The sequence below is a fragment of the Rhinolophus hipposideros genome (assembly GCF_964194185.1).
Source record: "Rhinolophus hipposideros genome assembly, chromosome: 20".
Classification (NCBI taxonomy): domain Eukaryota; kingdom Metazoa; phylum Chordata; class Mammalia; order Chiroptera; family Rhinolophidae; genus Rhinolophus; species Rhinolophus hipposideros.
This window is the reverse complement of record NC_138066.1, coordinates 9125277-9151514: the sequence shown is the minus strand read 5'-3', so window position 1 is coordinate 9151514 and position 26238 is coordinate 9125277. Positions and strand designations below refer to the sequence as shown.

General features: G+C 49.3%; 1 protein-coding gene across 2 annotated transcripts in view; it reads left to right on the top strand.

Moving 5' to 3' along the window:
- NTN1 (netrin 1) overlaps positions 1-26238 on the top strand; it is a 178252-nt gene that overhangs the window by 124851 nt on the left and 27163 nt on the right. For both annotated transcript variants that reach the window (XM_081028274.1, XM_081028275.1), the window contains exons 4-5: positions 1804-1953; positions 5282-5335. In XM_081028274.1, the coding sequence (XP_080884400.1) occupies positions 1804-1953; positions 5282-5335 (204 nt within the window). The remainder of the gene's footprint in view (positions 1-1803; positions 1954-5281; positions 5336-26238) is intronic.

The following is a 26238-nucleotide window of genomic DNA, read 5'->3' as shown; positions in this document are numbered from 1 at the left end:
CCACTGTGAGAGTTTCCGGAAGTGCTCCCGTGTCCAGACACAACTTCAACAAACAATCTCTCACATTCCTCTCCTTTCTTCTCTCCCCTGCTCCCTCCTTCCCCTTTCTAAGTCTCCTCATTGGCCACTTCTGGGCCGAAGGCTAGCTGGGAGAAGCCATATCTTCATCCTCAGACTCATGCCCTCACGATGAGCAGTGCTGGCTGGAGAAATTCTAATTTAGTTCTTTTAGGAGCTTCTGCTCTCACTTATTTTCTTGGATACTTCTTTCCCATTTGGAGCAGAAATACATAGCGTCTGGCACCAATTGAAATTGCTGCAGGATGCCTTCCTGAAGACACACCACCTCCCACACACTGGGCTTCCCTTGAAGAGAGGGAGGGCGACTGGGGAGGAGAAGAGGCAGAATGTTTGCCTCCTCGTCTTCCCTTCCCCAGCCACACACTCCGAGTCCACTGCCTAGATTCAGGGAGGCAGGAGTCAGCAGGGGATTTAGGTGTCCTGATTCTTGGTGTAGCAGTTCTTGCCCAAGCGTCATGCTGTTGGTGGCTGTCTTGGTCAGCTTGGGCTGCGATAACAAAAAACCCCCACAGACTGGGAGGCTTAGACAACAAATATTTATTTCTCAGTTCTGGAGGCTGGGAAGTCCAGGATTAAGTGCCTGGAGACTCAGTTTCTGGTGACGACCTGCTTCCTGGTTTGCAGACAGCTGACTTCTTGCTATGTGCTTGTGGAGAGATCGCTTTCTCTCTTCCTCCTGCCTTTAGAATCCCATCATGAGCTCATCTAAACCTCATTATCTCCCGTGGGCCCCACCTCCTAATGTCATCACGTTGGGGGGTGAGGACTCCAACACATGAGTTTGGGGGGATACAAACATTCAGTCCACAGCAGTGGGGATGTCCCCACAATGGACTGGCCGTACCATCACTGGGATTTGGGTCTTAGAACACAGGGAGGAAGCTTCAGGATGCAGTGTGACAGAGTAGGCAACCCCAGCTCTCCAGCCCATTGCAAACCAGGAGGGGTGCGGGCCTGCTCTGTGGTGCAGCAGCCACTGACTGGCCTGAGAATGGGGGCCTCACTTCACTGCCCCGCTTGGCCATTCCTTCTGTGAGACCCTGGTGGTGGTGGCAGTGGTGGGGGTGCCTTCACCTCCCGGTCTTTGCACATTTCATCAGGTGTTCCAGTGACCACTGTGACTCTTCCCCGCTGCAGTTTATAGGTTTTGAGTGTCAGAAGCCTGAGCCTTGGACCGCCTGGCTGCAAATGAGGGTTGGTCGGCAGAGCATTTGGGGGACAGCAGCCGGTGGGGAGGGGGTCACACCTCCCTGGTGACTCCCACTGATCTGGCAAACCCCAGGCCTCGGTCAGTGAGGAAGCCTGGGGGCCAGGAGCTGGCAGGGGTGAGGGAGTGAGAATGCACAGACTTACCACTGAGGAAAGGTGCACCTCCAGATTCTGACTCCTCCACTCGTGATCAGACTTTGAATTCCTGAAAACATACTTGAACATGGTCTTCCCCTCAGCCTTTGGAAGGGCTCCCCAGCTTCACTTCCCTGCTGCCAAAACAGTGCTTTCAAGTCGGTCCATTCTGATTTTCATTCCCCATTTCCAGGTAGGCAGGTGGCCAAGTTATCAGCTTCTGGAATGTGTGTGAGCTTGGCTGGGCCTGCTCCCCCATTCCTGCTCTTCCCCTGAGGTGGGGTCCATGGGGTGCCTCTGGGTGGGGAGGGACCCCGGGGGAGGGTGTGCACTGGCCCCTTCCCTCCCTCTGAGTCTCCTGTTGTGTGTTCTCCACAGCCTGTGATTGCCATCCCGTGGGAGCCGCTGGCAAAACCTGCAACCAAACCACCGGCCAGTGTCCCTGCAAGGACGGCGTGACAGGCATCACCTGCAACCGCTGCGCCAAAGGCTACCAGCAGAGCCGCTCTCCCATCGCCCCCTGCATAAGTATGAGCAAGGCACCCTTTTCCTCGAGGCCCTGGCTTGGGTGTGGGGGTTTGCGGGGTCCTTTCCAGATGCTGGTCATTGATATCCAGTGGGTGTAGTGCTCCCAGCTGATCTGTGCTCAGTGGGGCCCCATGTGAGACCCCCCTCGAGCCTGTGGGGTTCTTGCTGAAGCAGCTGGGGACCTGCAGAGCCAACCTGTCTGTGGCTATCTGTCCTGACAAAGAGTGAGTCCCTTGCTCCTGGGCGGAAGCAAGCCTCCTCCTCGACCCAGGTCCGGCTGCCATATGCCACCTTGACCCTGAACCTGAGGGTCTGTACCAGGGGCCACCATTGCTGCTCTGGGAATTCCAACACAGCCTGTCCCTCAGACTCAGAACGGAAAGGATTGACACCACATGGCCTTTGAGGGAAGCTGGGCAGGGCTGCCACAGCGCTTATGAAGGACAGGAGCACCCCTGAGGGCCCTGAAGGCCCTGTCGGGCCAGCCATTAACCCCTTCGTTGCTGGAACTTGGGGAGGAAGTGAGCAAGGCTACAGGGGTCACTCAGGGGGCTTGGCTCAGCTAGGTTTTAATATCTTAAAACTGGTAGGATCACACAGGTGTCACGAGCAGAATTAGCCCTGGGTGGGAATCAAGCCTGGTTGAGAGCTGGCCACAGCCTTGGCCTCCCTGTGGAGGACTGGCCTAAACCCAGAAAGGACGATGGAAAAAGGAGCGGATCCCAGCTCACCGCTCAGGCCCTGGGACAAAGTCTGCTTCTTTAGAGTGGGGTTAGCACACCTGGACGAAGGGGTTGGCCCACTGCCTGGTTTTGTATGTCTCGGTGGCGTTTTGTTTGTTTGTTTGTTTTGTTACCTTTCTAAAATGATTGAAACAAAAATCGAAAGGATACTCTTTCCTGACTTGTGAAAATGATATGAAAGTTCCGTGTCCTTAGGTAAAGTCTTGTGGGAACGCAGCTGTGTCTGCTGTTCACACGCTGCCTATGGCTGCTTTTCAGCTCTGACGGCAGAATTGAGCCGTCACAACCGATACTGTGACCTGCAGAGCCTGAAACATTTACTAGCCGGTCCTTTACCAGAGAAGTCGGCCGACCCTGCTTTAGGGTGTCAGTGGACCCCAGCTCTGGGCGGGCACTGGCTTTTCCGGTCCGTCACGACGGACTTGGACCAACCTTAGACATAAGCAAGAGGCTAGGACCCCTCACCCCAGCAGCCCCTGGGGGTCCTTGGAGCAGTCCCCACTGACCTTGCACATCCATACTAGGTAGGAACCTTACATACACTGCACCTCACCTGCCTAAGCTGGGTGTGGTCTTCACTCTCAGAACACTTAGGGCTGCGTCGGTTCCAGCAGCTCTTCTGACCAGTTTCTAAATCAGGAGACATGTCCTCAGGGGTCCAGTAACAGCAGATAACCCAAATCTCAGTTTTGAGAGATTGAGCTCAGTGTCCATCCAGGGCAGAGCAAGGTGAAATGGTTTTCATGACAACCTGTAGTTGTCAGTCTAACAACTTGCAAAAATCCTTCTTTTCGGTCTGTCCAAAAAGCTGCAAAGTGAACATTTTTAAAGCTCTGGGAGGACATCAGTGCTGCCATCTGGGATTACGAAAACACGGGGGCAGGGGGAATGAGGTCTCCCTTATAAAGGGAGTTAGGCTACTCAGAAATGCCTGGAACCAACCATTTCCAGTCACCCAGGGGAAAGACCATGACATGGAGCTGATGTTTCAGAATCAGTGACAGAGAGCTGGGAAATGGGAGCTCTCGCTTCTCAACATGCTCTCTACCTTCTCCCGTCCTCTCACAAAGGGCAGGTTGAGCTGAGTGCCAGCATTCCCACCAACAACCTGAAGACCTGGGTCTCCATCCTGGGACTTCTGTGAGCTCTTCCTGAAGGCACCCAGCTACAGGTGCCCCGACAGAGGCTGGGGGACTTGTGCCCTGTTTTGTCACAGCTCTGGGAGCCACATGCCATCTGCATATACCCTGGTGCCAGGCCTAAGGCACTGGGGTAGAGAAGCCCGTATGGCTTTGTGGCCGCTGGCCTCAGCCTGATCCGTGGACTTGCAGGATTAGGCTGGACCGTTCGGAGGTTCCCTCTGGAATGTTTCTGCTGGGACCAAGCAGCTTATGAGGGCTAAGAGGAGGCCTAGTACCAGGTCCAGTTTCTTAATGCCTGTGTCACCTGCTGTGACAGAGCGCCTGTTGGTTGTTATTGCTGATAAAATCCCCCGAGAATAAGATTTGTCTCCAAATTGTGGGCTGGGTCCTCTGCCCATTCCTTCCTAGAGAGGCAAAGGCTGGCTTCTGAGGGAGGTTCTTAGGTTTGCTCCGAGGCTGGAGTATTCCATCTGTATCCACCAAGGTTCCAGCTTCAGCTGATCCAGAGTCTGGGGGTCCAAGGGAGGTCTTACCCCAAACAATCAGATGGTGACCAGAGTCTGTGGAGCTTGTGGAGTCCTCTGTGACCCCTGTATATGTGGTCTTCCATAAGGAGCAGCACCTCCCTGCCCCTCAGGGACTTCTGGTCCATGGTTTGGCTTCATTCAGAAGAAGGAAGCCGGAGCTGTGATATCTGGTCTTTCCTAGAGACTGGTTGACCCCTCACCTTTTCAGAGCACCAGGAGTTAGTAGGAACTCATTGCCATTCTAGGTAGAAAAGGAGTAACCCCAGTAAAATGCACGCTTCTACCAGGTCCCTCGATCCACTGTGTTGTCAGTCTGCTGTATCCACCGAGACAAAACCTTAGCCTGTGAGATGTGCCCATTGGGACCTGAGTCCGGGGTGTAGACCCCTCCCTGCCTGTGTAAGACACCTCCCAGCCCCCTCACATACCACACCTGCCATGGTGCCTTCTCCACCAATGGGTCAAGGTCAGAGGTGAGCAGGGCCGAGGCAGCCACAGGGTGATGAGCAGGGGCACCTGGGGAGGCCCCTCTCTACTGCCTCAGGCTGAGCCAAGTTGAAGACACACAGACAGGAGAACTGAAGCACATGCACCTGGCAGGCCCCCATTAGAGTCAAGCCAGCTCTCCGTGCTACCTGTTCTTTTGCCTCTCCCCACTCCGAACCCCTCCTCAACAACCAGGAGCACTGACATCCCTGCCAGGAGGAGGAACAGCTTCCACAGGAGAACAGGCTATGTGCCGGGCCCCCATGCCTGCTGGCTGGCTGGCTTTCTCCTCCTCCCTGGTGGTCCTTTTCTGGAGCTGGGGGGCTGGGGGTCCAGTCAGGAAGCGTGGGAGGGATCTGTGTGTTCTTTTCTAAGGTTCAAAAGTAATATCTTTCCTTGCTTGCTCTTCCTCCCATCCTGAACCTCACAGAAATCCCTGTGGCACCACCGACCACTGCCGCCAGCAGCGTGGAAGAGCCAGAAGGTAGGCTTTCCCCTTCCTGCTCATTTCTTGCTTTTGCTTTGGGGTGGGGTGGGAAGGGGTGGGAAAAGGAGGGTGACCAGAGGGACCAGAAACCTCTGAACCACCAATGGGGTGCTGCTCAATGTGAGGGGTACCTCTGGGGTGGATTGAGGAGGATGGAGCCACAGAGCATTTTTCTGTGATGCCTCCTCCAAGAATAAGAGGGAGGGGGCTTATGAGTGCCTGTGGGCTAGCCTCTGTCCCATGCCTAGGACCCTCAAAGCTGTACTCCTTCTCATCCACCAAGGATAAGAAGCTGCCCCATATCATCTGAGTGGTGGTGGGTGGGTGTAACTCCTTCCTGGGGCTGTGGAGGAGGAAGGAGATGGGTGATGGGGATGACAAAGGCATTCTTGAGCACGGAACGGAACAGGGGTCCACAAACAGCAAGCAGGGTGAAGGGGGCTGTGAACTGGGACAGGAAGAGAATCACATGTCACTATCCCTCCCTCACCTCTTACAGAAATGGAGCATATCCTCTGTCGCAAAGGTGAGCCACACGCCATAGCAGGGTCAGCAGCCCCGGTGACTTGGCCACCGGCAGAAATCACAGCTATTTTCACATCCTGTTAGAGTTGGTGCAGATAACGTGAAATATTGTTTAGGTTCCCGTTGCTTCAAAAGCACGGAAGTCACCAAACCCACAACTAGATCCTGATTTATAGTCATTAATAAAGAAGCACATACGTTACATAACTGGACCATAAATCTCATCTGGGTTTCGGAAAATATTTGGATAAGTATTTCAGTATTATTCGTTTCCTTTGTAGCCGTATGTATTTTATTTTTGGATTTAAAAATACCACATGCAGCTGTGAGAAAGGGTCCACAGGTATCACCAGTTCTTGGCACAAGAAAGGTTGCACAGGGCTCAGAGCCTGGCTGGATGGGGCACCACACGGAGCGCAGGCCAGGCCTGTACCCAGTGCCCTGATCCCGGGGTCACATGGGGCTTTTGTGTACTGGAACTTGGAGTAGGAGTGGGAATGGGGGCCAGAAAGAGTGACAGTGAGGCCCCTCATGGATACCAGTGTCAGCTCTGGGGGCCTCTTTCCTCCTCCCCAGATAGGACTGTTGGGAGGTGGGAGTAAGGCTTGCACAGCCATGCAGTTGCCCGAAAGTTTTAGAATAAAGGCTCTGAATTTGTTTCGTATTGGCAGTACACTAGGAGTTTGAGAGAAAACAGATTTCAAACTTGCATATATATGCACAGTCAACAAACAGCCCTCAAATAGCAAAGGAGAGAAAAACATTTCAGGGTGTGCTGAGGCCACACTGGGGAAAACCAAAGATATTCCGGTCTTGGGTTTTTGGGTAGAGTCTTTTAGTTACCTTTGGTTTAGCTGCAGGGGACACTTGCAGGAGAAATAATGATGCGACGGTCCTGGAGGAAGTAGCATCACGGGGACCTGGGAGGCAGGATGACAGAAGACAACATGGGGGCTGAAGAGGGTCTTTCTGTCAAGACAGAATTCAAAGGAACATCCCCAGGTAGTTAAGCTCTAGGGTAGAGCAGTTTTGAAGTGAATGGAGTCTGGACTCTTGCTTCCTTGCGAGCTCACGTGGACAAGCTCTTTGGGCTGTGCACACAGCTCATCCAAGGCCAAAGCCAACAGGTCTTTATTATCTCTCTCTTGCCTCTCATTTTTCTAGTCCTTGCAGCTTGACTTTAGGTTTCTTGCAGTAGTTTTTGGCTTTTACTCTTCCAAATCAGAAAGGGTCAAATAGGAAAAAAAAAAAAAAAAAAAAAAAGAGGGGAAAAGAAAAATAACTCACGAGATTTCTGTACAGGCCTCAAGAAGCTGGTATAAAGCATGCCACAGTCTCTGTTCAACCAGACAAAAGATTCCTGAGCGAGTACTTACAGAAACTTGCAGCATCCTACTTTGAAAAATCTTCCTTAGCAGTTCTTGATGAGTTAATTAACCTTCCTGACTCCTTTTGGTTTTGTTACTGTATGTTTCCTTTCTTCCTTCTTGAACCTTTAAAATCATGATGTAAATAGAAGCAAATAGTACAGAAACACCTTTACAAAGCGCTGGGTTCACAGAGGGACTAAGTGAGCAGGTGTGATGCCGGTCGCTTTGTCCAGACCCTTTTGGCCCTTCTCCAGTGGTCTGTGGGTGCCCAGGATCTCTGATGCCCACACTGGAGAACTCGGGCCATGCCACCCGAGAGAGGCCAGGCTCGCCTTGTCTCGGCAGGCAGGACGATGTGGGCAGGAGGCCAGGGGGCCCCCTGGGAAGCCAGGCCTGGGAGCTCAGCACTTCCAAGCCTGTTGATTCTTGCAGTGTTTAAATAGGAGAGGCCTCTGTGCCAGGATGCCTGAGAAAAGCTTATTTACTTTTGCCTGCATAACAGAGGAGAATTAATAAACCGAGAATTTGTCTTGAAAGCTGATGGACATAACCTCACCCTGAACCCATCCCCTTGCAAGGCCAGCTCACTCAGGGAATGCTATCCACCTGCTGTCTGAGCTGGCTGGGACCCCGTCATGGGGCAGGGAGGTGAGGAACGCACTGCCCGTGGGAGGTCTGGGGTTGGGGGCCCAGGAGGGAAACGGGCTGGAAGGGAGATAGGGACCACCCACTCCAAACCCACCTACTTCTGGTTGTGGAGACCTCCACCCCCATGGCTAAAAGAGGGCCCCCTGCCTTCCCTTGGCCTCCATCAGCTCCGCGGTAGTTGTATGTTGTTTGGGTTTGTGGAGGCCACTTGGGAGGAGCCCTGGTTTGGAGCCAGGCAATCTGGGGTTGATTCTCCATTGGCTGTGAGGCCTTGGACGTGCAAAGACTTCTCCTTTCTGCTTCCCTTGAAGAATGAAGGGGTGGGACCAGTGGTCCCTGGGGCCCTCCCTGCCTGCTTCTTGTGGTAGGAACGACCTCCTGCTGAGCTTTCTTTCTCTTCAGAAATACCTGCTTGCTCTCCTCTGCCTCTGATGATCAGCTTCTTCCACAGTCCCTTGCAGAGGTCCCCATGGGCAGAGACACTGGTTAGATAGTTAACACCTACCTGGGGCTGGGCCTGATTTCTAGCATTTGCCACTTTCCCAGGTGTAAACACTCCCTTATAGCTGGTTTCAGATCACCCCCACCTGAAGTCACTGAACATAGAGTTGGAAAGAGATACACACAACTGTCTCTCAGAGCCCACGTGAGCCGACTCCACCCGTCACTGCCCGTAGGATTCTCCTGGAAATGGAGGGCTAGAGGCTGTTGGTCTTTCTCTGGCCTTCTTGGTATGAAGGGGAACGGCTATCTTTTGAGTGGAAGCTGGACTCAGGATGGAGGTAGAAGAGCGGGGAGCCAACTCATGGTCTCCCCACCTCCCCATGGGATCTTGGGTCTCCTCTCCCAGCCCTGTCTCCTGATGGCAGTCACTTTGTTTGGGGCCCTACATGGTGCCTTCTGCTATGTGGCCCCAGCCTGCGGGTGGGTATGACGTTAGAGATGTTACACCTGGTGGCTTCTCAGCAGCTCTGTTTTTTTCATGGAAGAAAATTGGGTTTATATAGACCTGCAACCTGGATAAGCTTGGACTATTGTCATTTTAGACTTTCGTTTTCCAAGATAGGGAATAGGCCAGGTAAGTGTGGGAAATGAACTGATGAGACTTGAATGCATATTGGCCAGGTGTTGGGGGCAAGACTGGGGTGAGGAAAGGGCACTGTTTTGGCAGCCTGAGACCCGAGTTCTGTCAGATCTTGTTTTCTCCTCTACGAAACAGTGTAATGATAACCCTGCCTCGTAGGGTTGTTGTGGGGATTAAATGGGATGATCCAGGAAAAGCCTTTGATTCAGTGGTGGGCTTATCATAAGTGCTCAATAAAAAACCAATGGAACAATATGGAAAATACAAATACCACAGTGCACTGAGGGTGGGTTAAAGTCTCTGTCAGCTGCTCCTCATCGGGGAGGTGGGCTTTGCAGTGTGAGGTGTCAGCATGAGGACCAGTGTGGAGAGTCAGTTAGATGGAAAGCTCTTGAGGAGACCTGGGGAGGGAATAGGTGGGGCTGCTCAAGGCCAGGGCAGGTGAGGGAACTACTAGTGGCCTCGTCACAGCCTTCCCAGCAGCTGATATTAGATCCTGAATCCAACAGAGAGTTGAAGACTGGAAATCAATTAAAGGTCAAGTGCTTCCCTTCACGATAGCCCAAAGGTGGAAACAGCCTGAACGTCCATCAGTGGAAGAATGGGTAAACACAGTGTGGTATACCCAATAGAAAGTATTCAGTCATAAAAAGGAATGAAGTACTGACACATGCTACAACTTGGATGAATCTTGAAAACATTATGCTAAGTGAAGGAGGCCGGAAGCAAAAGGCCACACAGCGTATGATTTCCATTTATGTGAAATGCTCAGAATCAGCAAATCCAGAGACAGAAATGAAATCAGTGGTTGCCAGGAACTGGGAGGAGGGAGGAACAGGGAGTGATTGTTTGATGGGTACAGGATTTCCTTTTGGGGCAATGGAAAAATTCTGGCACTAGATAGTGGTGATGGGCTGTACATTATTGCGAATGTATTTAATGTCACTGAAAATGATTAAAATGGTCAACTTCATGATATGAGTATTTGCCACAATTTAAAAAACAGTCAAGTGCTTGAAGTCCAAGTCCGAGGGTGAAGTGAATCTGGCTTGTTGGGTTGGGGATAGTAGAGAGCAGGAAGCCTGGGGTCAGGGTGCTGGGGCCCGGGCAGCAATGGGAACATGCTTGCCTCCCTGTCCCCTTCGTCACTGGGAGACTTTTGAGGGTAGGAGATTTCTCTGAGCACCTTCCCACCCTGTCTCTAAGCAGGAATAGTCCAATCAACACAAGAAATGGGGGACGTTCTCTGTTGCCTTCCAGACATACAGCAAGTGGCCATATGGGCTGTGTTATGTAGAAAAGGTCTGGCCGCACAGCCTTTTGAAGTCATCTGAGCCCCAGGTAAGGGAGCCTTGGGTACTCTTGGCAAAAGAGGAAGGAACCTATGAGTCCATAGGAGGGCTGCTGGCTGGAGCTAGGATCTCTGACCATGCAGACAACCCAGGTCACTTATCAGAAGGAGGTCTGTTAATTGATGGAGGCCCTGGTTTTCAAAGGGTGGTGTGAAACAGGCTATTAGGCTGTCCAGGATCAGCTGTTTAGGAAATGCCCATCAGATAATTATTCTCCTCAGAAGAGATTGGACCAGACCCATGATGAAAGAGAAAGAGAGTTTGGCTAAATGGAGGAGGAAATGACATTGACATAATGCTTACTCTGCGCTAGGCACTCTGCTCAATATTTAACCATTTAATCATCTCTTCCACTCATATGAGGTAGGTACTGTCATTATCCCCATTTTACATAAGAGGAAACTGAGGCACAGAGAGGTTAGTGAGCACTAGTAAGTAGCTGGGATTTCAGTCAAAGACTCCTAGCCTCAGAGTCTGTGTGTGGCGTTGACTCCGTGTCATTCTGCCTCTTAGGCTGGTTGGTCAATTTGGGGTACATTTTTTATATTTCTGACTGTGTAATAACATCCTACCAAGAGAGAAGACAAGCTCACATATCCACAGGGGACCTGAAACCAAGGTAGAGATGGAGGGGCCGCCAATGAAAAGCCCCTGTTTTCTGCAGATGCCAGTTAAAGAGGCTCTTGGGAATGTGATTTGTTGGTGTGTATGGCTGGCATGGCTGAGGCCATAGGATCTGGCCATCGGAGAACCAGTTAGCAGAACTCTGTCCCTTTGGTCCTAAGGTGGCCTGAGTGAGACAGGGCAGATAAATTAGCATGTATCAGAAAATGGGGGAGGGAGGGAGGGCTCAGTGCCTTCCTCACACATAGGACAGTCCTTGCGTTGTAAAAACAGGCCTGCAGAGAATCAGCTGAAAATTGTTAAAACTGGTAAGAGCATTCTGCAGGGAGGCCATTACAAAATTAACACACACATTCAATGACCTTTCTTATATATCAGCAATAACTAGTTACAAAGCATTGTCACAGAGAGTGGAAAGCGCACAATGGGATGTCTGGCCTGTAGTAAGCGCTCAGTGAATGCACATCATTTTTATGATCATGGAAACAAAATCCCAATTAGAATAGCAATAAAAGGACAGAAAGTATATCTATATTTTAAAAAGGATAAAACTTTCCCTAGGGACACTAAAGACCAGAAAGAAATGGAAGGTCTTACTGTGTTCTGGGAAGGCCAGATGCAAATTGTAAAATGTCAATTCTCCATGAAAGAATCTATAAGTTTAGCATAGTTCTAGTTAAAATCTCAATTGGATAGGATATGATTCTTAAGTTCAGCTAGAAAAATAAATGAGTGAGAATAGCCCCTAATTTTTTTTTAAGAAACTAGAGTAATGAAGGGTGACTTGCTCTACCATATTTTTAAAATATTGTAAACAGAATATTTAAATTAGTGTGATACTGACATGGGAATAGAGAAATCATGAAAGCTGAGTAGAAAGTCCAGAAATACTCAAATATAAGCATAAGAGCTTAGTATGTGGCAAATCTGTGAGTATGAATCAGTGAAGAAAAGGATGAATCGATCAGTAAGTAGTGCTGGGAAAATTGGCTATTTTTTTAAAATAATAAAATTAAATTTCTACTTTATGCTGTAAACCTACATAAATCCCAATGGATTAAATATTTATATATATTTTAATGAATCTTTAAAGTTCTAGAATAAAACATATCAGTATCAATGTAATATTGGGGTGAGGGAAGCTTTCTAGACATGGTACAAAAGTCAGAAATCATAAAGCAAAAGATTTTAAGTAGATAAAAATAGAAAACTTGCGTACTTCAAAAAGCTCTGTGAGCAACATAAAAAGCAAGCTAAAAGCTGAGAAAAATATTTGTGACATGGATGACCAAAGGTTAATATCCTCAATAAATAAAGAGCTTTTACAATTCAATAAGAGGTCCTAATACAAAATTGGGCTGAGAAAATGAACTAGAAATTTAGAGAATTTGTATTATACAAATTGCAATAAGCTTCTTAAGTATTACAGTTTCTAGTAATAAAGAAATAACATTAACAAAGGTACCATCTTAAAAAACATTAAATTGATAACATTTAGAAAACAAAAAGTAATCCCTAGTGTTAAAAGCGTTGGGGAAATAGGCACTCATCTCCTCTGGTGATGACTTGGTACCACCTTTATGAAGGGTGGTTTGGCATCATGTATCAAAATGTATCTTTTTTCACTTCTAGGAATTTAAGCTAAGGAAATAGTGATGGGTGTCAAGATTTAGCTACAAGGTTGCATATTGCAGTGGTTGTTTATTATAACAAAAGAGGGAAACAACTAAATGTCTTTCAGTAGAGTTTTAGGTACTCAATTATGGAAGATCCATATAATTATGTCATAGGGATATTAAAATGAGAAATGTAAAGATACAGTAGATTGCCAAAGCAGATTACACAACACATGGAGGGTCAACTTTGGTGAAAAAACTGGTTTTCAGAGCATTTCAAATAAATTATTTCATTGTGCTCATACGAGGTGTGATCAACAAATATGGTGAATGTTTAAATTAAAAAATTATTACAGTAATAGACACATTGCTATTAATCCTCCTCAAAATACTCCCCCTCACTTCGAAGACACTCATCCCATCATTCTTGCCACTTTCCGAAGCAGTTCTGGAAGTCCTCTTTTGTGAGTGTCTTTAGTTGCGCTGTCGTGGCTGCCTCGATGTCCTGAATTGATTCAAAACATTTATCTTTCATGGTCATTTAGACTTTGGGGAAGAGCCAGAAGTCGCCTGGTGCCAGATCCGGTGAATAAGGTGGATGAGGACACAAATGTTTTCATTTGACAGAAGTTGCCATACCAGAAGCGATGTGTGACAAGGAGCATTGCCCATTTCATATTACTTTGTTGTTCATGACCCATGATTTACGGCACACTTTAAAACACACCTTCTCACACCCGACTGACTGCACCGAACAAGCTGAAACTTGTCACTCACTGTTACAAAGGTTCAATGTGCTGCCTCCCTTATTGAAGATCCCTGCCTTTCCGATGGATGGCACTCAGCAGCAGCCTTCACCGTATTGTCTGTTCACACCTCTTATATTTCTGTGGTTCTCAGCCAGTTGTCGCAATTGGGAGAAGGCTGCTACCGGCATCCAGTGAGCAGAGGCCAGAGATGCTGTTAAACATCCTACAATGCACAGGACCACCCAGCCACTACAAAGAATTATCTGGCCCCAAATGCTAATAGTGCTGAGGTTGAGATCCCTGTATGTAGGATAAAATCTATGTGTTTTCTCCAAAAGTATTAAGGAGCGGTGAAGCTGTATTCATAGATAACCAGCTCATTTGTTAGTTACACATCATATTGAAATGGATGTGGCTGAGGGTTTAGAAAGGTAAGTTTTTGGAAGTCAGCAAACATTTTCTGTGTGATCATAGGAAATGCTATGTTCACATAGGAAATATTTGCCTAGTCCTTTTTCTGTGGTAAAATTTAGCCCAACCTAAAATGAAATTTATCCCAAATTCTGAGTTTCACTATAAATTACTATATTTTGAGTTAATTTGATTTATCTAATTGTTAAATCTCTTATCAAAAATCTCAAAGGAGTGAAGAATGGTGGACACTCATGCCTAGACTTCACAATTGACATTTTGCCCCATTTGCTTCAACCGTTGTTTTGCTAAGATATTTTTAAAGAAAAGCTTAGGTATTTCGCCCCTAAACATTTCAGAATGCCATCTCTGAATCATAACATTCTCTTCCATCTTCTTAATAGCATCCTTGCATCCCACAAAATCAACATTTCTTGGATATCATCGGATAACCAGTCCATCTTCAAACTGTCTTGGTCATTCCCCAAATGCCTTTATGGCGGGTTTGCTTGGTGGTTAAATTCGTAAAGCATCAAGCGGTAATGTGCTTTACAAAGCATCATATTGAGAAGTGCTTCTGGGCCCCCAGGCATGGGTTGCTTTTGAGAATTTAATGCACACGGAGTGGCATAACAGATGAAAAGTGCTACTCACATGTTATATGTTGTCATCCTTCATCTCATGTTCTTAAAGAAGAGGCAGGGCCACGTGCCAAGTCCAGCCCGAACTTCAGCCCATCCTATGGCTTTGGTGGTCTGGGATGCAATTTCTGAGCTTCCTTCAGAAAGGGACCTTCCTTAGGAAGGGACACCTCCCCAGCACAAGAGAGGGAGACACCACAGTCAATCCGTGTCATGCTTCTCCATGGTGGGACAGAGGGAGTGGAAGCTGAAAGACTCAGCAGTGATTTAAGGTGCCCATCAAGGGTCTAAGCGGAGTTTCTCAGTTTCAGCCCTGGTAACAGTGGGGCTGCAGAATTCTGAGTTGGGGTGGCGGCCTGTGCTGTGCATTTGGCTTGTTGCACAGCTTCCCTGGCCTCTGCCTTCTGGACCACTGTGAAAATCACATGTCCCCTGGGTGAGAACCACGGAGTTAAACTCGGATTTCCTGACATCAGCCCAGTTCCCCAGAACGAACCAGGAAAGGAAACCAGAGACGGAGCCAAGGGAACGTGGGACATGGGACTAGGATCTGCTCATCCACCCTGGCAGAAGATTGGACTGATCCCATATGTATTAGGTTGGACTGAGTGGAATTGCCATTTCATTTGACCAGTTGTGACCCACAAAAATGGCAATTTCATTGGTGCAACGTACTGTTGACTTCCCCTAGGCCAGGAAACCCTGCTCCATGTTGCCGGCATGCAGCAGTTTCCCTTTCCTTCTATCTCACCCTCTGTCTCTTTCTCTGACTCTCCTTTTCTCTGTCTCTCTCTATGTCCTTCTCTCCCTCTGTCTTTCCTCTTCACTTGTCTCCACCACCTTCCTATTCCCTCACTTTCCCGGGCTCCTCTCTCCTCCCACTTTGGCTTTCCCCTTTTTGGGGCCTGCACAAAGGGCCCAGGGCAGAGGTCAGGATGGGGGTGGACAGGGCTGGGAGAGCTCTGATGCTCCCACCCCCTGTCAGGGGCCTCGGTCACCCTGGGGAGCACAAAGGAAGCCGTTTGCATTGTGGGTTTCAGGCCCCCCATTGTTTCCCTGTGTGTGGGGGGAGTAAGGGGAGGGGGCTTTGCAGGTGGAGCTGCCACCAGCCTCCAGGAGGATAAAGGGGAAGAGCTGGGAGGCCAGAGGAGCATGCTGGGGCAGAATATTTAGCCCTTTTTGGGAGCTCTTCCCAAGGGGGATAGCTGATGGGAATGGGATGAGTGACAGGTGTCAGTGAGAGAGAGGATCGGAATCCCCGGGCCCTGCTCCTGTGTCACACAAATGTCACAGGGTCGTTGTTGGCAGAGGCAGCAGTGTGAGGGAGGGGATAGGGTTCGCAGGCTGCAGAGCTAGACTGAGGCAGGGTGGATGCAGAGACATGCCCCCCCACCCCCCGCCTTAGGAGGGGATGGGCAGTAACCGGGCTGTGCCAGGCACGCTGGCCTGAGGCCCTCAGCACACAGTCCTCTTTCCCATCCGGATTGTTGTCAGGCTGTGCTGGGGAGAATCTCAACAGCCACTGGACTGGAGTAAAGAAAGTTCCCCTCAACCCTCAACCCCAGGGGTGGGGGTGGGGCAGCACCCACAGTGGTTGATTTCTTAAATACTCTGCCAGACTTAAAATGCAGTAGTCTGCTTGGGCTCCCAGAACAAAACACCGTAGACTATGTGGCTTAAACAACAGAAATTCATTTTCTCTCAGGTCTGGAGACTGGAAGTCTAAGATCAGGGTGCCAGAAGGGTTGAGTTCTGGGAGGACCCTCGTGCTGGTTTAAAGGCTGCTGACTTCTCTGTCCTCACATGGTGGGGAGAAAGCACTCTGGGTCTCCTCTTGCAGGGGCCCTAATTCCATCCTCATGGCCCCACCCCATGACCTCATCTAACCCTAATCACCTCCCAAAGGCCCCACCTCCAAATACCATCATACTGGGGTTAGGGCTTCAACATAGACATTTTGGTGGGACTGATTCAGTCCATAGCAAGTGGTTATAACAACAACCTTAAACACAATCATTTACTTAAGAGCATGACTTTTGAGTATTTCTTAATTCTCTCCCCACCCTAATTAAAGTGTCCTGCAGGCTGCTTGATAGCTTCAGGCTCAGTCTTAAGGAAATGAGGGAGTTGGGCTAAGTGATCGATTTGGCCCCCTCCCACGTCAGAATACCCCAGTTCCCAGCTGGTTAAGAGGATGATTGTGGTCGCAGGGCTGGTGGCCACAGAGTCCTTGCCATAGGACTCTGTGTTGAGGGAACTGTAGGGCTGTGTTGAGGGAACTGTAGGGGATTTGGACCAAGAAGTGTGCCCAGAACCAGGGGAGGGAAGGAGAAGAGGAGAATGGACTGGGGGCATCATCTGCCCATTTGCTGGGTGTCCTACCTGCTGTGGACAGGGACCTTCAGGATTGGAAGGACCAAGGACCAACATGGCCTTGCGGCTTGGGCGGCTACCAGCTATCTGGGATGGTGCTCAGCCTGTCCCCAATCTCACCCCCTACCTACTGTTGAACAGGACTCTGCTCTCTGTTGTGTTGTCCTTCTGCTCCTGAAGCTTTGGGTATGACCAGGTTAGACAAATCCCTGCTCTGTCCCGGGTGTGACCACACAGATCATGGTGCTTGTGTCTGTCTGCCCCGCAGGGTTTTCATTCAGTGAGAGCAGTGGCTCTGCGTCTCAGGAGGAGCAGTGGGGCATTGACCCCTTCCTGTTCCTTCCCCTGGATAGGCCAGCTTCTCCCGAGGGAAGAGTGTGGCAAATATCATTTTCACTTTTTTGTGGTCTCTGTATTGCAGAATTGAGGAAAGCAGAAAGCCTTTTTGTTTGCAGAGATTAGAAATGAATGAACCAGGGTCTGAAATTAATTTATTTTGTGCAGTGAGGTATCTGAAAATTAGTGGTGGGCTGGAGCTGGCAAGCACCTGGCTCCTGCGAGCTGACTGTGGGCATCTCTTCCCAGCTCTGCATTCAGGGCATCACGCTGGTGGTTTGACATTGGCCACGACAGGAATATTTACACCTTGAAAATTGGCACATGCTGTGGATCAAGGCTTTTGCTTCCCAGAAAGCTAGTTGTTAAATATTTCTCAGCATTTCTCCCAAAATGTATCCTGGGAGTGGGACTTTGGATCTTATTACCAGTAGGAAACTGAGAGGTGGATCATCCAATCTAGCTTCCACATGGGCGTCTTGACAGATAGGGAGACTGAGGCCCCGAAGAGGACAGGGATTGCCTTCGGGTTGATGGCAGAATCAAGGTGAGGACCCAAGTCTCCCAACTTTCCACTAACTGTAGCACCTCGAGCAAGCGTCCTTTCAGGGGGTAAGTTGTGGAGACACATCAGACCTGGCACTTGGGAAAGTCTCCTGATGAAGAGAGGTTGGAAAATCATGAGTGTTTGGGGCAACAGCTTTAGTGAAGCTGCTTTAAAATTTTCTTCAAGCCAAACTGGGTTAGGCTTCCGCCCACCGCCATCCTTCCTCCCTGCCCTGATTCCAAGCAGGTTAGGACACTTCCTTAGTTTCATGGCCAAGCATTCCTTCCGTCCCACGAGGCCACCTCCTTCAGCCCCAGGGTTGGGAAGTTGTACTTTAGCATCCAAAATCTCCGTGTGGGCCATGTCATCTTCACAGTAGTTTCCATCTTCATCAGATGGGGAGAACTCGGAGAAGGTGGTGATCTATTTTGGCCTGATAGTCTGGCATTGTCCTGGGTCTCGACTTCACCCCTCCTTCCTCTTTGTGGCAAATGTACTGCTGTGGATGGGACAAAAGGTGGAATTCTAGCCATTCATTAGGGTTACCAGGGGCCTCAAGTCAGGAATTCTTGTGCAGATGATTTGTTGAGGGGGTGTTCTCAGGAGAAACCAGCAAGGGAGTGATGGAAGCTGGACAGGGCAGGGGAAGAAGCTAGGAAAACGTGTCTTGTCTTGACATGATCCCATGGAGAGCTCTGGAGAGTGAATCCCATTGCAGAAGTCCTGCGTAAAAGCAAGAGGGCTGGGCAGTTACACCTGCCCATGTAGATGGCCACTGGCTATGGACTGCCTCCTGGGTAGTGATGCATGTAACCTCCCAAGTATTTCCAAGCAGAGCAGTTTTCATCGGCCAAGGGCAAGCCTTCAGAGAAAGTGCAAGTGTGAGCCATTAGCTGCCAGCACCTGCCACAGCTGGAGGTGGGTGTACTGGCCCAGTAAAGGGGCTCTGGGCAGGGCACCAGCCACATCTGTTCTACTTGGTAAGTTATTTGTGGGGAAGGAACATTTTATTGGGATTTGGGGACTATCTGGATTTCTGTTTTGTCCACTGTCCAACAGCCCTACACTGCAGAAAGACCTTGTGGTGGTTCTCTGGGGCCCTATGTCCTCCCTCTGATATCCAACCAGTCACTCAGTAATGACAGTCTTATGATATCTCTCGTATCTCTCTTCTCTACCATGCAAATCATTACTGCTGTCACTCCTAATTCAAACTCTCTTTTCTTCTCACCACCTCTGTATTGGTCAGGGCAGGCTACGTGCTGTAACAAGCAGCCCAACAGTCTGTCACAGATATTCCTAGATGGGCAGCTCCCTTCCGAGTAGTGAGTCAGATGCCAAGACTCCTCCCATCATGTTACTGTGCCATCCCTAGGGCCTTGGAGTCATTGCTGGCTTGTAAAGAGAGAGCATAGTGGAGCACATGGGACACTCTTCTGTACTAGGCCTGAAAGTGTCACTCATCACTTCTACCCATGTCCCACTGGCCAGAACTCTATCACATGACCACACCTAACTGCAAGTGGTACTGGGTAATGTAGTCTATAAGCCCCGGAGGAAAATGAAATGGTGTTTGGTAAGCACGTATAGTCTTCGCCATAGACCTTTTTGTTCACTCTGCTGATGTCACAGGCATCTGTGGCTGCCTCTCGTTATGGCGTCATACTTATTGTCATCAGAAAGTGGTGGTGAACTTTAGGGGCCTTTGCTCTGGGTAGGAAGCAGTTGGGCCTAGTCCTGGCCGAGGGATATGCACCCTGCGTGACAGCTGCCTAGGTTTGGGGTGTAGGCAACCAAGGGCAAAGGCCACACCAGCTTCCAAGGAATGACCTCATTGCCACTGGCTTAAGCAGCTGGACTAACCAGCCAACGAACCAGCTGGGAGGACACTACAGGGCTACGAGCATCCTTCTCTTTCATGACCTTCCCAGGGAGCCCCAGCTCAGCTTCCCCCTCCTCTGATCCGCTAAATCACCTTTTAGCGTTGACAGCAATTCTAGGCTGTGTCCACCGTTGGCTCTCACTGGAGAAGCGTATCGAGAGCCAACTGGATCCCCATTGGGACAGCTTTGTTTGCCCTGCTGAACACAAAATCCCCTGTTCGCTTGGAGAGCCGACAAGGAGACCCCGTGGGGCTGGCCCTGTGGGAGCAGATACCAGTGAATACAGCGTCCGAATGGCTTCAGCTTATTAAAGGCGAATACACAGGATAATGCTGCCCTCCGAGTGGGAGACAGAATGGAGGGCACAGAACTGTTACAGCGGATTAGCAGTCACAGACTGATGGAGGCAGGTGCAGCCTTTTCTGCAATTTGGAAGGGTTTATGAAATACGGATCCTGTGCTCTATAAATCCTTCCCTTGGCCTCTTCTGGGCTACAGGCTGAAAATGGGGATTTCTTGTTCAGCCAGGCTTGGTAGTGGTTTTGAGTAACCTCCACCCCCACCTCCCAGCATTCCGTGGGAATGCTGATCCGAGGATTTGTGCACTTGTCTGTTTGTTCATTTCCTCTTCATTCATTCATCGATTGCACGTTTACTGAGGGCCTGTGTTAGGTGCTGGGGTTACAGAAAAGCTAAAACATGGAGCCCTGAGTTCAAGGAAGCCTGGTTTACTATGCAAGAAAGATGCATAAATAGATTATGGTAATTCAGCCTGTTGCCTATGAGAGTGGACCCAGGTGTACACATATCAGCAGGTGCCCCAAGTGTACAGGTGGCCTCCTATGGGCCTGCCAGTGTCAGGCTTGGCTAAGAGCCTGCGGTGTCTGTTCTGCCCTCATCTAAAGTCTCAAGTCCAAGGTGGCTTGTCACTCCTCCAGATGGCACTGATAGTAGGCAAAGAGAACCAGTGGCATAGCTAGAAATAATTTGGGGTCCTCAAGCAAAACCTCTACAAAGTCCATCTTATGTGACAGAATTTTGCATCGTGAAAAAAGCATAGGGGGCTGTATTCCTCTGGCTCTGATGTAGATTTGGTCAGTATGTCTTTCTCTCATATAGCTGAGGACACCCCCATCTGCCTCAATCAGATACCCTTCATCCAGTTAGGCAGCACATCTTCAGCAAGCAGATGTCTGTACACCTTCTACCAGGGTTTACAGGGTGCCCAGGTAGCTGTTTCTCAGTTTCTAGTAGGAGCTGGTGCTTTTGGGTGCTGGGAATAGAGCTAAATGGTGTCTCCCCCGCATACGAGGGCCTCCTTTGTGGGTGAAAGCTGGTTAGTCCTTTGTCCACAAGAATTGCCCTGGAACTTCTCAGCGGCAGGTCAGGTACAGCACTTGGGGGAATGTGTGGGACCCACAGCCTTGCCTGAGCTCCTGAGACACATCCTTCTCTCATTCCAGTTTCCTTTGATCTGTGGGTGGTTGGTGGGAGTCAGGGAAACACAACTCTGAAGCTGTCCTCTAAGGCGGAGACAAATGAGGAGCACCAGTTGGAAATCCTGTGTCTGGGGAGTTCCTGGAGACAAAAGAGATGGTTAAGAAACGGAAGACTGGTATAAAAGATGAACTTAGCAATCTTGTTAAAGCTTAGATGTGTCCAGGTGAGGAGGGCAGGGCAGGGATGAAATCCTGGGTATCCACTGGCCTCTTGGTGACCGTTAGCCACTCTGCCGTGCAGTGGCTCTTGGGAAGGATAGCCAGGACTGCCTGAAATGTGAAGACTCCTCAAACCTTCTGCAGGGGTCACTTGGGTTTGTGGTTACCTGGAGTATATAGAGAATTCTTTACTTCCCAAAGCATAGTACCTTCGTTCTCCACATGAGAAGGTAGTGGAGTCTGGTCTTGACACGGAGGATTTCAATCTCTGCCACGGTTTTTGCATTATTACAGAATGAGTAGCCCCCATAAATATGGTTTTCAGACACCTGAGGTATAATTCATTGAAATGCCACGTACCTTGTTTTATTTTAACCATTTTGGATGAAAATCTTTCCCATATGTATCAGTAACTTTTCTACTTTATTAAGCCATGCACATGGGACATGATTTTACCTTTCAGGGTGATACAGCATTTCAAAAAAAGATGGTATTAATATAGTCGTAATCTCCAAGCATTTTCAGCTGTTTTAGGACTCTTTGCCTCTGTTCAAAATGGCCCTTAGGTATTGTATGTCTGCTTTTCATAGTTTCACAGTTTTCTGCCTCTTCTCTTGCCCTCTGTTTGCTAGCTGTTCTTTTTTCCTGCCAGTGGATCAATCTCTAATTTAAATATGTAGATCATAAGTACTCTGTTTTAGGATTGGTGATAACATTTATTATCAATGTTTGTAAGTAAAGGATAATTAAGCTATGAATGAAGACATGAAGGGAGTTCCTTTGTGATAGCAATTTGTCTGCTCAGACCTCTTCCTTCTTGGTTCTCACCTGTGTTCCAGAGACTGAGATACGCAGGTAAGTGACCTCCAGTTAAGTAGGATTTTATGCATACTCAACATAAATGTCCATAAAGTAAAGAGGAGACAGGATTAATCTCTTCAGTTCTCCACATCAGAGACCTGAGGAACAGAGAGGTTAAGAAGAGGGACCAGCATGAAAGAGGTTCTGAAAGACATGTTTTTAGAGTCTGAGGAACCAGGAAGGCTTGGGAGGGAGGGACACTTTCTCTAGAAGCCTTGAGGGCTGATCTATTGGTTAAGCAGGTGATGATAGGCTTGTGTGGGGCTGTTCCAGAAGGTGGAGCTAAGGCCATCTGGGAGGAGTTACAGAAACGGATGGGGCTGTCGGATGTCCTGTCCAACCCTGGGATCGCTGGTGAGGCAGATTCAGGCAGCAAAATGACAGGAGGAGGTGCAGGGCGGACTGACCTTCAAACACCCTTTCAGCTGGCAAATGACAGAAACCAGGGATGGTGAGAATGTGTCAGCTTTCCCACTGAGCAACTAGGAGCACCTTATTGAGTTCTGGGCTCCCTTGGGTGCTGACGTTGATTAGTAGTGTCTTCCATGAGCTTGGATGGGAAATCTGGTGACTAACTTTCTGTCTATTTGCTTTTTGGGCTTCCACACTTGCCCCCAGTCAGGGTCTTCCTGAAAACCCTCATTTTTTTTTTCTTCTGGAGATACTAAGTAGTTTATCATCACACCATTCAAACTAGGAAGCCCAAGTTTCATACCTGCTCCTTCCTTTCTCTGGAAGCCTGTGATCATAGCTGCATTTCCTAAGGGCTTGATGGTGGGAGGAGGGGCAGGGGCAACATGGTGGAAGCTGTTTCTTTGGGAAGAGGTGTGGCAGGATGGATGGATGGTGGGGGAACAGTTACACAGAGGTTCTTCCTGAGGACTGGAAGCTGAAGGAGGTCCCTTAAGAGGGGGAGCCCCTGCATCAGTGTCGGGGGAGGTTAAGGGTCATTGCTTAAAGGTCACCAGGTTACCCACAGCTCTGGGGACAAAGACCCCTCTGGATGGCCCTGACCTGGAGTATAGGGCAAAAGTGCCCCCACCGGCCGTTGACCTTGGACACTGATCATTCTGGGCTTCACTTTTCTCATGTGTGTAATGGAAATGGCAGTTCTAGTACTACTTCCGGACCACCTTATAGGTCCTTGTGCCGCCCAGATGGGGTTGTGTGTGGAAAGCTCTTTGGTGAAGGCTGCCCAGGTGTGGACTCATCACCATCCCAGGTGTTCATACTAGAGATGGGCTGAGCTCGAGCTGGGCCACGTGGATTGGACATGGTCTCCCCCTAAGGAGGCAGCGGGATCTGTAGGCAGGGAACAGGACGACCCCAACACCTATGGGGCTGGTGGCAGAACAGGGTCTGGGGCCATCTTCATGGTGGAATTCATCCCCCCAGCCTAGTTCACACCCGCTGGGGAGGACTGGGGAAGGAGGGCGGCCAAGGGTCAAGAGAAAATTCTGAATGTCCAGGAGCTGGTTCAGCCCACCAAGGTCTCCTGCCTCCAGTCAGGAGGGCTTTTTGCAACCCCAAAAGCTCTGGGCAAGAGGCTTTAATCTAATTACATGCTTTATTTGAGCCAATTTGTTTTCCAATCCATCTTGTTCAGCAAGAAGAAAGAGCGTGCTGGGGACTCACGGCACCCTCTTGTTCCAAATGGAGAAGAGGGGCTGCTCTCCCGCCTCCCATGGCCAGGGCAGCCCAGACCTCTCTCAGCCCTGGCACCCCACCCCCAAACCAGGCTGCAGGCTGCCCTGCCCCACAGGGAGGGGGGCTGGGAACGGTCAACCACTTGCATCAGCTATGGGAGAAAAAGCTTAGTTTGCTGGTCTCCCCTCCCTAAAACCCAGCCAAGTCTGCCTGTTCCTTTCTCTTCAAGGGTCCCAGTGTACCAGGCAGGACTGAAACAGCATGGGCTTCTAAGGCAGGGGACCTGGCAGGGGGTTGCTCATCCGCCCCCCACCCCCAGGTCGTCCCTGCTCAGAGCCTTCTTGGCTCTTCCTGTAAGAGCTGCCCTCCGCATCCTAGGCTCAGTATTTTAAGTCTGTAAATCTATTTTCATAATAATACTGCAGATTCAGAATCTGTGTTATTAAAGTCCAAACAAAACACCAAAGCTCTTCATATCTCCCTGGAGAGGGAAGATGTATCAGCTCCTGCTGAACTCCCCAGGCAAGGAACACACTCCCCAAGTGTCAGCTTATTGTTTGCAGCATTTTCCAAAACTGTCTTTTTCTGCCCTCTCTTCAGAATCCTGTTTAGGGACTCTGCTTTCCTGCGTTTACACAGACTTGCCCCTCTGTGCAGGTTGCCTTGCAGGACCCGGTGTCTTCTGCCCTTGGACTAGGGGAGTGAGGGAATTGTTGGGACCACAGGTCACTTTGTCAGACACAGGTGATGGCAGCTGAGCCCCCTTTTATTTACTCATTCAACAAATATTTATTGAGAGCTTGTATGTGTCCTGGGCCCTGGAGAGAGGCCCCTGTCTTCAGGGAGAGAGGCAAAAACTAAATCAAATTGGAAAATGTACGACGGTCTGGCAATCAAGTTCTCAAACTTGCTGCAACGATGTTGCTAACCTTTTTTGATATCAGAGGGATTATTCATTATGAATTTGTACCAACTGGACAAACAGCTAACCAAGTTTACTATTTGGAAGTGCTAAAAAGGCTGTGTGAAAAAGTTAACTGACCTGAACTTTTCACCAACAATTCATGGCTCTTGCATCACGACAATGCACCAGCTCCCCGGCACTGTCTGTGAGGGAGTTTTTAGCCAGTAAACAAATAACTGTATTGGAACACATTTCCTACTCATCTGATCTGGCCCCCAATGACTTCTTTCTTTACCCGAAGATAAAGGAAATATTGAAAGACAGTTTGATGGCATTCAGGACATCAAGGGTAATACGACAACAGCTCTGATGGCCATCCCAGAAAAAGAGTTCCAAAATTGCTTTGAAGGGTGGACTAGGCATTGGCGTTGGTGCATAGTTTCCTAAGGGGAGTACTTAGAAGGTGCCCGTAGTGATATTCAGCAATGAGGTATGCAGCACTTTTCCTAGGATGAGTTCGCGAACTTAATTGTCCGACCTTGTCTAATTGCGCTGTGTGACAGGTGCTGGGAAGGAACCAGATCCCCAAAGATGGCTTTGCTTTTCAGGACAGCCAAAGGTCAGTCAGTACACACTTGAGTGAGAAACTGAAAAAAATTTTTTTGAGTGTGCCAGGAATATGAGATTGATTTTCTTTTCATGACTCCTAAATTATAGTAAAAATAATGATAGCTAACATTTGTAGAGCTTATGTCAGGCTTCCTCTCACTAGAACTTCAGAGGATTACACACTCTTACCCCCATTTAATAAATGAGGAATAAGTTCAGAGAGGTACAATAATGCGCCAAAGGACACACAGCTTGAAAGTCACAGAGCCAGCCTTTTGAGTTCCTCCAAAGCCTATCTGCTAACTGCTGCCTGGTATCCTGCAGCCCTGAAGTTTATCACTATTCTAGTGAAGTTCATCACTAGACGACAGACCGTTCCCACCAGTGCAGTGGATTGTATCCTGCGTCCAGGTAGAGGCGATCTGTCCAGCAGACACTCCACACCCCGGAGCCAGCCAGCTCCGGCCTGCAGAAAAACCCTGAGATTCAGGACTCAGGGATGCCGCTTTTCCGATATCAGCTGTGCCTCCCAACATACGTGGCAGGGCCTCCTGATTTCTCGTGATTCTCCAGCCCTCTTCAGACCGAATCATGCCCTCTTTGCTGTCAGAGAACTTAGCAGGTTTAAATGATGGCTAAGCCCTTCACCTAGGCTTCCTCACAGGTGTCACCAGGATAATTACAAAGGGAGCTGACTGTCTAGTTCAGGGAGCCTGTATTCATGGGTTTGTTGGTCCAAACGGTCTTGGTATCTTACAGGAGCAACTGCATTCTGCTTATTTTGCACTGTCATGTTCATGGGCACACGGGGGGCAGAGTTCATGTTCCAGTGACCCACACTGTGCCAGACGCTGAGGCCAAGGTCCTAGTCACTGGGAGAGGAGGCAGACAGACAGTTCCAGACCCTAAGAGGGGCACTAAGAACGCAGAGGCGCCCAGCTGTGCGTGGGAGCAGAGAGAAAGGCCACACAGGGAAATGACACGGGAACGGGTTGCAAGGAAGGTTGCCAAGGGGAAAGGCATCGAGGGCCAAGGTGTGGTGGCTGAACATGTGAATGGCCC